At 38.1% G+C, this 15,021-nt stretch overlaps 1 protein-coding gene across 1 annotated transcript in view; it reads left to right on the forward strand.

Annotated features, from left to right (window-relative positions):
* Positions 1–15,021, forward strand: part of GLE1 (GLE1 RNA export mediator) — a 40,175-nt gene that overhangs the window by 1,770 nt on the left and 23,384 nt on the right. Inside the window, exons 2-3 of the mRNA XM_004375722.2 lie at positions 4,613–4,834; positions 12,258–12,368. Of these exons, the coding sequence (XP_004375779.1) occupies positions 4,613–4,834; positions 12,258–12,368 (333 nt within the window). The remainder of the gene's footprint in view (positions 1–4,612; positions 4,835–12,257; positions 12,369–15,021) is intronic.

The following is a 15,021-nucleotide window of genomic DNA, read 5'->3' on the forward strand; positions in this document are numbered from 1 at the left end:
AAACCATGAGTTCATACTGATAACCACCACTTCCAATCCAGTACCTCTGGGTTTTTTTTTTAGCCTTCCCCCATTCATGTTTGTAAATATATTATCCAGCAACGAGAATCTCAGCCCTGTTAACCTCAATATATTTACTTATTTGCTCAATCAGTTTATTTATTTAGTTAACTGTAGCAATCTTCAGTCCACACTGGTTGTTTCCTCCACCAGTTTCCTCCTGGAACCAACCAGCCCACCACCTACCTTCCTTCATCCTCTCCTGCTTTGCTGACACTTCCATGCCAAGGGGCAAGAGAAAGGGCCTCATCAGTCTTTGAACATTTTTTTACTTTCTGGTACAACAAGATGTTCCAGGCTCATCTTATATTTCCCCATCCCCAGCTCTGGAACCTACCATTTATGCAAGGACCCCTGGTGTCTTTTTTGTGTAAAATCGTATTAAGAAGCCAATATCTGGGCAGTAGATGTGCCCAGTACTACTATAGGAGTGTCATTGCTTCTAGGTCTTCTCAGTGGACAGAGCTAAGAAATATATGTATGTATTTACATACGTGTGTGTGTGTGTGTGTGTGTGTGTGTGTATACACACACATCTATATCACTTCTATATGTATGTATGTGTATACACACGTATATATTTCTATATATATTAAAAAACTGAGTTGATGTTGATATATGTACACAAATCTGTATTTCTTATATACAAGTATACGCAAGGTGGCATCACAAGGGTTGGTGTCACCCAGTGCCGTAACTCATGGTGTCACACCCCTGTGCTAATTACCACAATATTGTAGTTAGAACACCAGAAAATTTGACAAAATCAGCCACTATAAAAATGCTGGCAACAACAAAAACAATAGCACATGCTTATAATGCATGCAGATGAAACCATGTGATTCAAAGCATCATTGTAATTGGGTAATAGTAACAGCTCTGACCAGAACACATTAGAAGGTTCAAAAAGTAAATTAGCATAGAGTTTTAGCCTTTTAGGTATAGTGATACATGTAAGCTGGGCTTATGAAAAATTTTTTGTTGTTATAACTACAGTGATAGTTTTATAAAAAATAATAAATTTCTGCTGAAACACTGCACAAAACTTTTATAGACAGTCATTTTGGTGTCACCCTCTCTAACAGTGTCACCAGGTGCAGTCTGCATCCCCCGTACCTCCCTAGTGATGCCATTACTGGTGGCTCAGTGGTTGCGTGCTTGGCTGCTAACCGGAAGGCTGGAGGTTTGAACCTACCTGTGCTCCATGGGAGAAAGATGTGGCACTCCGCTTCCTTAAAGATTACAGGCTGGGAAGCCCCATGGGGCAGTTCTACTCTGTCCTCTAGGGTCACTATGAGTTGAAGTCGACTTGACAGCAATGGATATGTGTACATACATATATCTATATCTATTTCTAGATATATTAAAAACCAGGAGTTCATATTGATATCTTCAGTTTTTATCTAAAACGAGAGGGTTCATTCTGCCTTTCCCCGTTTTCCTTCTCTGACAGTGAGAAACCTGACTCCTTTATCCACAATATATTTATTTGTTTATTCAACCCTAAAATACATAAAAAATAGTTTTTAAACTTTAGAATTTAGAATACCTCTGGAAAAACACGTATACTAACTAGAGTTCAGTATTTGTTTACAGTTTTTTTTCTTTAGCCTGAGAGTTTATAGTCAAAATGCTGTGTTCAGAAGTTATTTGGATTAGTTTTACTTCCACTCCCGCCTCCTGCCAACGTGGTTGTTTTATTCATTTGAAATGTATTAATTAGGTCCATTTGTTTTTATTTATATTCCCTTCTAGGCTTTTCCTCCCATTGTTGATTTTCTTTATTTTGAGTATGTGAAACATTAAAATATTTAAGAAATCAGAACTATACAAAAAGATAGAGAAGTGTCACTCCTCCCATCTCTTTCACAATTTCCCAGCCACTCACTGTAGGTAACCTATCTCATTTCTGGTTTATCTTTCCTGTGTTTCTTTTTGCATAAATGAGCAAACACATGTATTTTGTCTTATTTCCCCTTCTTTTGTACACAAAATACTTTAGGTAATTCTTTTACACTTATTGCTTTTCACTTCATATAAGATTCTTCCCCCCAGTTGCATAATATTTCATTGTGTAGAGGTACCACAGGTAATTCAACAACTCTTCTATGTATGGATATTTAAATTCTTTCCAGTATTTTGCAGTTATAAGCAATATTACAATGAATAAACTTGTGCATGTGTATTTTCATTTTGTGGGAAGTATATCTTCAGGATAAATTCTGAGAAGTGAGATTGCTGGGTCAAATGGTAAATACATATGTAGTTTTGTTAGCTATTGCCAAATTTCCCTCTATAATCAATGTACCAATCAGCAATGCCCACAGCCTTGCCAACAGAATGTATTCCCATATTCTAAATTTTTTTGTTAATCTAATAGTCAAGAATGGGATCTCAGTGTAGTTTTAATATGCATTGCTCTTATTTTGAGTGAGGTTGAACATATTTTCATATGTTAAGGAACCAGTTTTATATCTGTATTTGTGAATTGCCTGTTTATGTCTTTTGCCTGTTTTTCTTTTGGAATTTTGGTGGTTTTTCCCCCCTGATTTTTAAGTTTCTTTATATATTAGGGATAATAGCCCTTTATCTGTAATCTATATCGCTTTTTTTTTTCCAGTTTATCGGTTGAATTTTTCTTTGTTAATGGTGCTTTTTGTATGTATGGTTTATTTTTTTAATGTGAAACTTTGTCCCTGGAATTTATTTTGGCGTAAGGAATGACTGAAAAGTGTTGTTCCAACATTATTTCTAATATGTTTTTTAAATCATTATAAAGTGTACATATCAGCATGTTTGCTTCCATGTCCAGATTGTTTGCCATGGTATGAATATCTGTTTATTGTACATGTGATGTGTACCCATGATCTAGATCAGGGCTTCTCAACCAGGGCACTATTGACATTTTGGGCTGGGCTGGATAATTCCGTGTTGTAGGGGACTGCTGTCTTGTCCATTGTAGAATGTTTAGCAGCATACCTGGCCTTCACCTACTAGATGCCAGTAGCACCTCCCAGTTGTGACAACCAAAAATATTTCCAGACATTGCCAGATGTCTTCTGGGGGGTAAATTTGGCCCCACTTGAGAACCACTGATCTAAATAAAATAATAGCTTGCAGTTATTGAGCACTTATTATGTGCCAGGCACTATTCTAAGTTCTTTACATGTGTTAGTTATTAATCCTCCCACAAACCTATGAGGTGGGTCGTTTATGATCCCATTTTGGAAGTGATGAAGCTGAACCACAGAGAGGCTAGGTAACTTAAGAGGAATGCGGAGATGGAATTGAAACCTGGAAAGGATGGTTTCAAGCTCAGTGCTCTTAATCACTATAATACTGTTTCTCTGTATTGTCCCTAGCCTTCTATGTTATCATGGTAATATTTCTTGACATTGAATAAAGATCCCAGCCAAAATTTGCCTTGTACATTTTAACTAGAGTTAAAATGGTATAAGTTTCTCTGGTTAAAAGCACTGTTGACCAAACATATAGATAATAGTTAACTGGTACAGTTGAATGAGTTGTCCACACAGATACTGTAGAGTGTCTAGGACCTGTTTTAGACCTTCTATTATAAATCCCATTTCATTCAAGCCACAGACTGTTATATCAGTGACCACATTTCTGTCTTTTTGGATATGCTTCTTATTTTCATTTGAAAAATCATAACATGTTTATTGAAAAATCAGGAAATACAGAAAATAAGAACACTCATCATTCAGGCATAACTTCTGATATATTTCCTTTATGTTTTTTAATACAGTAACATTTGTTTTTACTTTATGTAATTGTAATACTATTGTATTTATACTTCTGTTTTTTCACTTAAAATTGAATCTTAAATATGTTATTACATTGGATTCACAATCAGTATTTTAAAATGACTTATTATTGGTTGACACAATCAATATTCTATTATTATAGTATAATATTTATTATGTATTTTTGGAGCCATGGTGGCATAGTGGTTAAGCATTTGGCTGCTAACCAAAAGGTCAGCAGTTCAAATCCACAGCCGCTTCTGGAAAACCCTGTGGGGCAGTTCTACTCTGTCCCATAGGGTTGCTATGAGTCTGAATCGACTCGATGGCAACGGGTTTGGTTTTTTTGTTTTTACTCTAATTTACTTTAAAATTCTTCTAGTGTTCTCTACAAACATGAGACAAATGTAGAGATCCCAGGGCTCAGGCAAAAGGGGGCAAGACTGCTAGAATAGTAGCTGAAATATAAGTAGGATCCCTCAGGAAAAGTAAAATAAAATAGAAAGGAAGTGGGAAAAAATTGTTTTCCGGTGTTATATTCCAATGTTTATTTAGATTGCTTTCAGATATACTTTAATGACAATCTTTGTGCATTGTTCGTTTTTCTGTAGTCAGGGTTATTTAGTCTGATATTCTTTAGAAGAATAGTGGTTAGGGTCATTATCAAGGAACCACTGTACCTTCTCTTCATCTCTGAATGTTAATATGATTACTTGGGCCTTTGATATTTACTTAAACCTTAGACTTTCAATAAGGTACATTGGGCATAACTCTCCTTTTCTCTGTAGGATATTTTAGAAGAATGTATGTCTCTTCCGAAGCTATCTGCTTACTCCGGATGGGTGGTAGATCATGTCTTACCCCATACAGAAGAGAACTCACTACCCTCTGAGACATCAACATCGTCTGAATCTACTTCAGCCCTAGACCAACCCTCATTTGTTCCCAAATCTCCTATCAGAAACCCTGCATTCTCAACAGCTTCCCTCACAATGCCAGATGGAACCAAGGTAAGGTTTCAGTCATCTTAAGACCAAAGACATAGTGGCTGCAAAACTGAAGTGTTTAATGGTGTCGTACAACATTGACCTTACCCTAGGGAAAATGCTTTTTGTTGCACCTGTTTGTAGGGACATTGCTTACTACTTCACCTAGTGTTCTCTCTGTAAAGACTTAGAGGTAGAAATTCCTATTCTTAGTACCAAGAAAGTAATGAATTTCATGAGCAATTGAATTGTTTTTTCTCATGAACATTGCAGCTGTTTAACTGGTAAGGTCTCCCCTTTTATGTTGGTTGCTGGAAAGCTTAGAGTCAAATTTATAGCCTGTTCTGAAAATTTAAGTACCTTATCATTGGTTCTGTATGAGTTTTTATTCCAGTGCTACGGTTTTTGTATAGGTTGTCATGTTGCTTTCCAAAAGGATTATTTCAATATATAATATTTGTATATTTCTTATAAGCTTGGGAATTCTAAAGATCCTGTAACAGACTTCTTACTTGCTGTTGAAAAGTATGTTTTAGGTTATGGAGTGTAAAATGCTGTACTCTTCCTTTTAATAAGATGGGCTTATTCATTCATTCACTTAACAAATTTTATTTGTGTCTAGGTGCAGCAAACCCACTTTTAGATATCTGTTCCAAAATTAAAAACCGTACCCATTGCCATCGAGTCAATTTTGACCCATAGAGACCACATAGGTTAGAGTAGAACTACCCCATAGGGTTTCCAAGACTGTGATCTTTACAGAAGCAGACTGCCACATCTTTCTCCCACGAAGCAGCTGGTGGGTTCAAACCACAGACCTTTCAGTTAGCAGCCACGCGCTTTAACCACTGCACCACCAGGGCTACTAACCTAAAGATCAGTGGTTTGAATCCACCAGCAGCTCCGTGGGAGAGCGTGTGGCAGTCTGCTTCTGTAAAAATTTACAGCCTTGGAAACCCTGTGGGGCAGTTCTACTCTGTCGTATAGGGTTGCTGTGAGTCAGAATCGACTGACGGCAATGGGCTTGGTTTCTTTTTTGTTTTTACTCCAAAGATATGCTGGTAGAAATACAAAATAATGAGTAGTCATGTGCCGCATAATGTCCATTTGGGCAATGTGTGACCACATACACATCCGTGGTCCCATAGGGTTATACATATATAGTTTATATTTCACCTTTCTGTCCATGTAAAATACTTAAACACTTCCAAACCTCACAGTGTTTTCATGAGCATCACAGAGTAGTGCGTGCATTCATTATTGTGAACCATTGTATTTAACTCAAAATTTTAATATGATAGGGTTTATGGTAATCTGTTCTTAAGTACAAGTTGTCTGTAAGTTGGATGTTAGTAACCCAGGGACTGCCTGTATAAAATATGGTGTTCACACAACGTCCAAATCCCATAACGTCGTATTTCACAGAACATATTGTGGATATTAAGCAACACATGACTGTATACTTAAAGCTATTCATAGCAGCATTAATTGTAATAGTGAAACGTAGGAAATAACCCAAAAGTCGATTAAAAGGGAACTAATTGAGTAAACTTCGGTATATCTGTATCATTGGAGTACTATCTAACTGTGAAAAGAAATGAGACAGATACTTCATATTAATATGGAGTGATTTCCAGGATATATTGTAAAATGGAGAGAAAACAAGGTACAGAGCAGTATTTTTAAAATTCTACTTTCTGTGCCAGAAAGCAACCCCTAAAAATTGAAAACAAACCTAATTTTATAACAAGTTCTGACATAACCCACACAGAGAAAGTAATTACTTACAGTAACTTAATACATTGTACTTGACTTTGTGACATTTATTCTAAGGCAGAAAGAACCACAAAACAATTATTAAACTGCAATTAGTAGTCTTATTATTATTAGTATTATTATTATGACTGTTTTGATGCTATTATAGGAATTTTGTAGGGTAGAACAAATAATAATGTTAATTTTAAAAACCAAGATTATCAGCATTAAAAGAGATACAAGTATAAAAATAAACAATGGTAAGTGAAAACACTGTAATCTTATATTTGCATTGAAAACATTAGTATGAATTCATGATTTTTAAAAACTTTCTTAAAAAAAAAAGTATTTCGTAGTTCTGTCCAGTGTAAGACCAAGAAATAATTATAACCCAGTAACAGTGAACAACCTTAGTATCCAGATGGAAGTCTTTAAATATCTCATATTAAGAGCAACCAGAGATTTTTGGGGAGATGGTTGATTTCAGTGCTAAGGTGAGAAATACACAAGATGAGCCTGGGACGTCTTGTAGTGCCATAAAGCAAGGAAACTATCAAAGACCACTGACCACAATTATGTTTCCTTTCCAGGCTTATTTTCCTCTCTTAAGTATTAACGTTGGAATTCCTCAAGGTTTAATCCTAAACCCTTTGCTTCTTAATCTATGCTGTCTTGTTAGGCAGGTCTCATCCCTGCTCGCTCTTCTATATATGGATCACAACCTTATTATCCTTAGCCTAGAACCAAATGTCCAACTGTCTATGTGTTATTTCCTCTTGGGTATCTTAAAAGCTTCTTGAAGTCAACATTTCTAAATCTAAACTCATAATCAGCTATCCTTCTGTGTCATCACCCCTACCCTGGGAAAAAACAACAAACCCAACCGGGACCTCTACTACTGTTCTCTACCTGATTATTCAAAGCAGAAACCTAGGTGTCATCCTTAGTAATTTTGTTCTCCTTACACTCCATATCTAATTCATTATTATTATTTTAATAATATTTTATTGTGTTTTTAGTGAAAGTTTACACAGCAAATTAGTTTTCCATTTGACAGTTTCTATACAAATTGTTCAGTGGCATTAGTTACATTTTTCACAATGTGTCCACATTCTCTTTAATTATGTTTTGGTTTTGTTTTCAGTACTGTAGTTTCCTTGCTTCCTTATCTTCTCATCTTTGCTTTAGAGTAATTGTTGACCTTTTGATCTCATATGGGTTTTTTTTTTTAATGGAGCATCATACTCATGGATAATATCCTTTATTTTATGTGCCAATCTCATATTTTGCTAGAAGATTCCCTCGGGATAGTTTTGGTTCAAGGTTTAAAGAGTATCTCAGGGCGATAGTCTCAGGGAGTCATCTAGTCTCAAATGGTCCAGTAAGTCTGACCTTTTTAAGAATTTGAGTTCTGTTCTGTGGTTTTCTCCCATTCTGTCAGGGTACATCTATTGTGGCCCTGATCAGAATGGTCAGTAGTGGTAGCCGGGCACCATCTAGTTTTTCTGGTTTCAGGGTAGATGAGGCCATGACTTGTGTAGGCTGTTAACCCTATAGACTAGTTTCTTCTCTGAAACTTTGGTTTCCTTTTTTCTCTTTTGCTTCTCAGAGTAGAGACCAATAGTTGTGTCTTAGATGGCTACTGCACATGCGATGGTTCACTTGTATGGCCTTTCTTGCCATGGTCTTGTAACTCCCACCCAAGTGATTGGATGGGACTGTGAAAATAAGGTAATTGTGGCCCACCAAGGGAATTGGTCAGTTTTGCCATCCTGCTAGGCTTAAAATGAGCCATCCTAGAGGTGGAAAGAGGATCTCACTACCACCAAGGAAGAAGAGCCAGGAGTGGAGTGCCTCTTTTGGACCAGGGATCCCTGTGCTGAGAAGCTCCTGGAACCAGGAGACAGAGAGAGAGCTGTGATACTGAAGAAGGTGAGAAGCAGCAGCAGCAGAACCAGGAGACCGGCAGGAGACTGCCCAGCCCATGGAGCAAGAAAGCTGAGTGCCTTCGAGCAGGAGGCTTGGTGTGGAGTAGAGTTCCTCTAGGCACTTGGTGGAGCTAGGTTTGCTAACCCACAGAGCTAGAGCTGAGTGCCTGTGTGCAGGAGGCTTCGTGGTGGAGTGGGGTGCCTCCAGGCACTTATTGGCAAAGCTGAGAGAGCTTTGTAACACTTGCCTGAGCAGGGCAGAGGCCAGGGGGCCAGAGAGAGGCATGCGTGCGAGCACAGCTGAGAAAAGGCTGTCATGATGGAAGAACTGTATCCTTGAATGTTCCTGAACCTGAATTGTAACCTGTTATTTCCGTAATAAACCCCATAATTGTGAGTATTGTCTGTGAGGTCTGTGTGGCCATTACAATGAATTATCGAACTCAGCAGAGAGGTAGAGAGTACCATGGGAGGGACAGTTGGTGTCAGAATTGGTAAAGGGTAGAGAGAGGAGGCATGTCTGACCTCTGCCTCATGGGAATCAGCCTTGGGCTGTTGATTTTGATTCTCCTTCCCCCTTGTGAAGTTAAAGAGGAGTTCAGATGACGACCCTCCCCCGGTATTTTTACAGCTGTTCGCAAGGTTTTGAAACCCCAGACGTTACTTGCCTCACTAGGATGCAGAACATGAACTTTGTGAAATTACATTATGCCAGTTGACTGAGCTGTGCTATGAGACCTAAGATCCTAAGCCTTCAAACCCAGAAGACCATTCTCACAGGGTGTTTGGTTATGTTTGAGAAGTTAATTCATTAAACCCGGTTATTTTTATGTAGGACTTTTTTTCTTTTTTCTTTTTTTTTTTTTAACCTGTTGCAGCTATGGGTTAGGAAATCTTTATTTTTATATAAATAAATATGATTTTATGTTGAAAAATAAACCAAACCTGTTGCTATTGAGTCTATTCTGACTCACATCGACTCTGTAAGATAGAGTAGAACTGCACTAGGGTTTTCATGGCTGTTATCTTTACAGAAGCAGACTGTACATCTTTCTCCCTTGGAGCAGCTAGTGGGTTTAAACTGCTGACCTTTGGGTTAGCAGTCAAGTGCTTAACTACTGCGCCACCAGAGATCCTAATCTCAAATAGTTACATAATGTATGATTCCATTTATTTAATATTCTTGAAACAACAAAATTACAGAGATGGAGAACAAATTAGGGATGGTGGGGAGAAGGTGAGTGTGGCTGTAAAGAGATAGCATTGGGAGCCTTGTGGTGATGAAATAGTTTTGTATCTTGAGTGTGGTGGCTTAAATGAATCCACACATGTGATAAAATTGCATAGGACTATACGTACACACAAATGAGTGTGTGTAAAACTGGTGAAATCTGAATAAACTTCATATTGTGGATTGTATCCATGTCAATTCACTGTTTTTGATATTTTACTGTATTTATGAAACATGTTACTATAGGGGGAAACGGGATGGAGAGTACACAGCACCTCCCTATCTGTTTTTGCAGCTTCTTTTGAATCTGTAAGTATTTCAAAATAAAAAGTTCAAAAAAAGAAAGTTTCTATGAGCAGCCTCTCAGAGTCAACGAGGTGTGAAGTAAGGGCCCAGGTTCTAGTTCTGATCTTGCCAATATCGTGGCGTGCACTCGGACAGGCCTCTTTCCCTCATGGGCCTCAGTTTCTTCATCTGCAAATCTGATAGCTGAACTAAATTATGGAGGTCCTCTCTAGGCATAAAATTCCATAATTCTTGGGGTTTAAATAAATTCTTTGGATGATTTTATATAATGGATTATTGTATCACTTAGGAACTTTTGGTGTTTAAGTAACAAACCCAGTTTAAACTAGCTTAAGCAAAGCAACAGGTGGGGAGGAATTAATTGGCTCATATACTAACCAGGAAATCTAGCAGTGGATCTAGAATCAGGCAAAGTTAGATCTAAAAGATCTACATTTTACTTGTCTCTGTTTGATGTTATTTCTGACTTTATCTAATGACTTACACAGAGAGCTTTGCCTCTATCCATCCCTCCACTCTGCCTGACTCTTCTTGGTTTCATTTGTTGGATAGACTGTATGTGGTAAGATGGCTTTTGGTAGCCCCAGATGCACAGCCTCTTAGGTTAGCAACTGTCTTGGTCATCTAGTGCTGCTGTAACAGAAATACCACAAGTGCCTGGCTTTAACAAAGAGAAGTTTATTCTCTCTCAGTCCGGTAGGCTATAAGTCCAAACTCAGGGGGCCGGCTCCAGGGGAAGGCTTTCTCTCTCTGTTGGCTCTGGAGGAAGGTCCTGGTCATCAGTCTTCCCTTGGTCTGGGAGCATGTCAGTGCAGGAACCTCAGGTCCAAAGGACCACTCTGTTCCTGGCACTGCTTTCTTGGTGGTATGAGGTCCCATGTCTCTCTGCTTGCTTCTCTCTTTTATATCTCAAAAGAGATTGGCTTAAGACCTGTCTAATCTTGTAGATTTCATCAATATAACTATCATTAATCCATTTTATTATATCATAGTGATAGAAGGATTTACAACACATAGGGAAATCACCTCAGATAACAAAATGGTGGTGTCATGGATTGAATTGTGTCCCCCAAAATGTCTGTTGGCTTAACTGGGTCATGATTCCTGGTATTGTATGATTGTGTAATCTGATGTGATTTCCTTATGTGTTGTAAACTCTATCACTACGTGAGGTTATATGTGATTTCCTTCCGTGTTGTAAAGTCTTATCACTATGATGAGGTTATACGTGATTTCCTTATGTGTAGTAAACTATGTCACTATGATGAGGTTATACTGATGAGGTCTACAAGATTGGGTAGTGTCTTAATCCAATCTCTTTTGAGATATAAAGGAGAGAAGCGAGCAGAGACACACGGGAACCTCATACCACCCAGAAAGCAGTGCCGGGAGCAGAGCTCGTCCTTTGGACCTGAGGTTCCTGCACAAAGAGAAACTCCCAGATCAAGAGAAGACTGATACATCACAAGGACCTTCCTCCAGAGCTGACAGAGAGAGAGAGAGAAAGCCTTCTCCTGGAACTGATGCCCTGAATTTGGACTTGTAGCCCACTGGACTCTGAGAGAATAAACTTCTCTTTGTTAAAGCCATCCACCTGTGGTATTTCTGTTGGAGCAGCACTAGATGACTAAGACAGGCAGATAGTCATACAATACTGGGAATCACGACCTAGCAAAGTTGACAGATATTTTTGGGGGACACAATTCAATCCATGACAGCAACTCCAGAAGAAGAGAAAGCCTTCTCAGCTCTACCGGAAAAGTTCAAGGATAAACTGTAGCCCAGCCTGGGTCATATGTTACATTCCTGAAGTAGATTTGGGTACAGTGGGATAGGGTAGTTTGATTGCCAGGTGGGTTATATGTTTACCCTTGAGGCCAGGAGAGTGGAAGAATTGGGATGTGAGTTGGAGTTGGCTCCATCTAAATCACCCCAGGATAAATGGGCACTTACCAAAGAAAGGAGCAAGATATGCTGGGGAGAGCACAACAAGCAAGCAGGCAAACAAGCGAAAAAAAGAAAAAAACCTAAAACCACCAAAAGCAACAAACATTAATTTACTAAGGAAAACAATTAGAACAAGGTCACTGTCATGAAACACACATTGGTTCTAACCTAAATTGTTTTATTGTTGTTCATAAGTAGGTATGTGTCTTTGTCTAGAAGGGATAATAACAACTTTACCACCTTAAAAGTTTAATTTTTTTTCCATCTTCTGTCTATATAGGGCAAACATGAATCCCAGCATATGGAATCTATGCTGCTTCAGTCCTCCCGGGGCATCAAAGTGGAAGGCTGCATCCGGATGTATGAGTTGGTACACAGAATGAAAGGAACAGTAAGTGAGCCATGTAGTAAGGCAGGCTTGACCCCGGAGAGCCATATTTTAATGCAGTTCCCTAGGGTTTACGAAAGCCCTTCTTATGCTAATCGTTATGCTTCGCCTACTAGGAACTCAAAATTCAAAGAGGTAGTATAATGTAGCGTTTAAGGGTGAGTATTCTAAAGTCATATCTGGCTCAAATCCTGACTCTTCTGTTTTATGTGTGACTTTGGGAAAATTACTTAGGCTTTCCTGGCTTTCATTTATTCCTCCAAAATTTGGAGATAAGTATATTGTGTGAAAATTAAATGAGATAATGTATGTAAAGCACTTAGCACAGGACTTGATTTTCAACATTTGAGTGCCTGCTATGTGTTGTCCTCTGTTTTTGGCTATAGAGATACAGTTGTGAACAAAACAGACATAAATCCCTGTTGTCATGAAGTTGAGGCAGACTATGAGAAGTACTAAAATACTGATTCAGACAATATGCTCTAGGAGTGTTGGCTCAAGTTTGGCCAGGTAGATAAGCCAGAACATTCAGTTTATTATGAAAAGATTTATTGGTCTTATGTTAGCAGCATATCTTGAAGTCCTTCATGCTGAGGACTCCACTAGATTCAGATGTGGTCCATGCAGTTGAGGAAATTATAATAAAAATGGAAGAGATGAAAGATGTTTTAAATACTGTTTGAGCACAGACTATATAAGAAAAATAGAATTATAAAGCAGTATTAAATACCTTCCTTGCTATTAGTCTGCTCACAGCCAACTGGGAAGGCAGGACATGTACGTAAAAAATTTTTAAACCCAGAGAGTATGGCCCCCAGACACCCTTTTAGCTCAGCGGTGAAGTCACTCCTGAGGTTCATCGTTCAGCCATGGATTGGACAGCCGCATAAAACAAAACGGGACTAATGAGGCACAGCAGTCCAGGGACAAGGACTAGAAGGCAGGAGGGGACAGGAAAGCTGGTGGTAGGGAACCAAAGGTTAAAAAGGGACAGTGTTGACATGTCATGGGGTTGTTAACCATAGTCATAGGGCAATATGTGTACTGACTGTTTAATGAGAAACTATTTGTTCTGTAAACCTTTATCTTAGGTACCAAAAAAAAAAAAAAGAATTATCTATGTGAGATCAGATTGACAACAGCCACTCAAGGTTTGGTTGGAAGCCTTGGGGCGGTGAGTTGAAGATAATGGTGATGGACTAATTTGGAAAAGGATGGTGAGACTAGCAGCACAACTGGAAGAATGTAATTGATGTCACTGAACTGTACATGTAAAAACTTTTGAAATGGTGTAACTTTGGCTGTGTATATTTTCACCCCCCTGCAAAAAAAAAAATGTCCTCCAAGGTCAAGAAGGGAGAGTGTTGACATGTCGTGGAGTTGTTAACCAGTGTCATACAGCAATGTGTAGTTGTTAATGAGAAACTATTTGTTCTATAAACCTTCATCTAAACTACAATAAAATAAAAAATAAAAAATTTTTTAAATGCCTACTGAGGGGTGACATGTAGTTACCACTGATACTTAGTAATTCTGTAGGAGTTCAGCTGAGAGTGAGATCAAGATGGACTGGGGTTGTCAGATAAGGTTATACTGAGAAGATGGTACTTAACAGACTCCTGAGAAAAGAATAGCACTATCTTAATAAATTTGTTTGTTGTTTTTTGTTTTATAATTGGAAACAATGCATGCTTTTTATAAAAAAAAATTTCAAACAGTAGTTTATAAATAGAAAGTCTTAGCATCTTCCCTCATTTATTCATTTATTTATATTTATAATATATATTGAACACCTATGTGCTGGACACTGTCCTAGGTGCTATAAATAAAAGTGAACAAAGTAGGCACAAATCCATGCTTTCATGGAGCTTATATTCTGTTGGGGAGAGAAAGACGTAAACAAGAAAATAAGTAAAATAGATAGTATTTAATTACGCTGAGTGACGTAAGTCGAAAGGACAAATATGTAGAGACCAAAGTTTTAGTAGGGGTGGGAGTGAAGGGGAAAGGAGAGTCAGTGCTTAGGGGGCACTGAGTTTCTGTTAATGGCAGTGGAATACCCACCCTTGTGATTATAGTGGGCCCACACAGATAATGCAGGATAATCTCCCTATCTCACAATTCTTTTTTTTATTGTTATAATTAAATGAAGTTTACATTTCAAGTTAGTCTCCCATACAGAATTTTTTTTTTTTAATTGTACTTCAGATGAAGGCTTACAGAACAAATAGTTTCTCATGAAACTGTAGTACACATGTTGTTTTATGATATTGGTTAACAACCCCACAACATATTAATCCTCTAACTTCTCAACCTTTTCTTTTGGTGAAAATACACATAGCCAAAGATAGACCATTTCAAAAATTTCTACATGCACAGTTCAGTGACATTGACTACGCTCTTTCAACTGTGCTGTTATTCTCACTTAAGATGAAGGGTTACAGAACAAAATAGTTTCTCATTTAATAGTTACTACATATGTTGCCCTATGACAATGGTTAACAATCTCACAACACATTAACAATATCCTTACTCAACCTTGGGTTCCCTATCACCAGCCTCCCTGTCCCCTTCTGCCTTCTGGCCCTTGTCACTGGACTACTGTACCTTGTTAGTCTCATTTGGTTTTACGGGGCTGTCCACTCCCAGGCTGAAC

Source organism: Trichechus manatus, unplaced genomic scaffold (assembly GCF_000243295.1).
Source record: "Trichechus manatus latirostris isolate Lorelei unplaced genomic scaffold, TriManLat1.0 scaffold00038, whole genome shotgun sequence".
Classification (NCBI taxonomy): domain Eukaryota; kingdom Metazoa; phylum Chordata; class Mammalia; order Sirenia; family Trichechidae; genus Trichechus; species Trichechus manatus.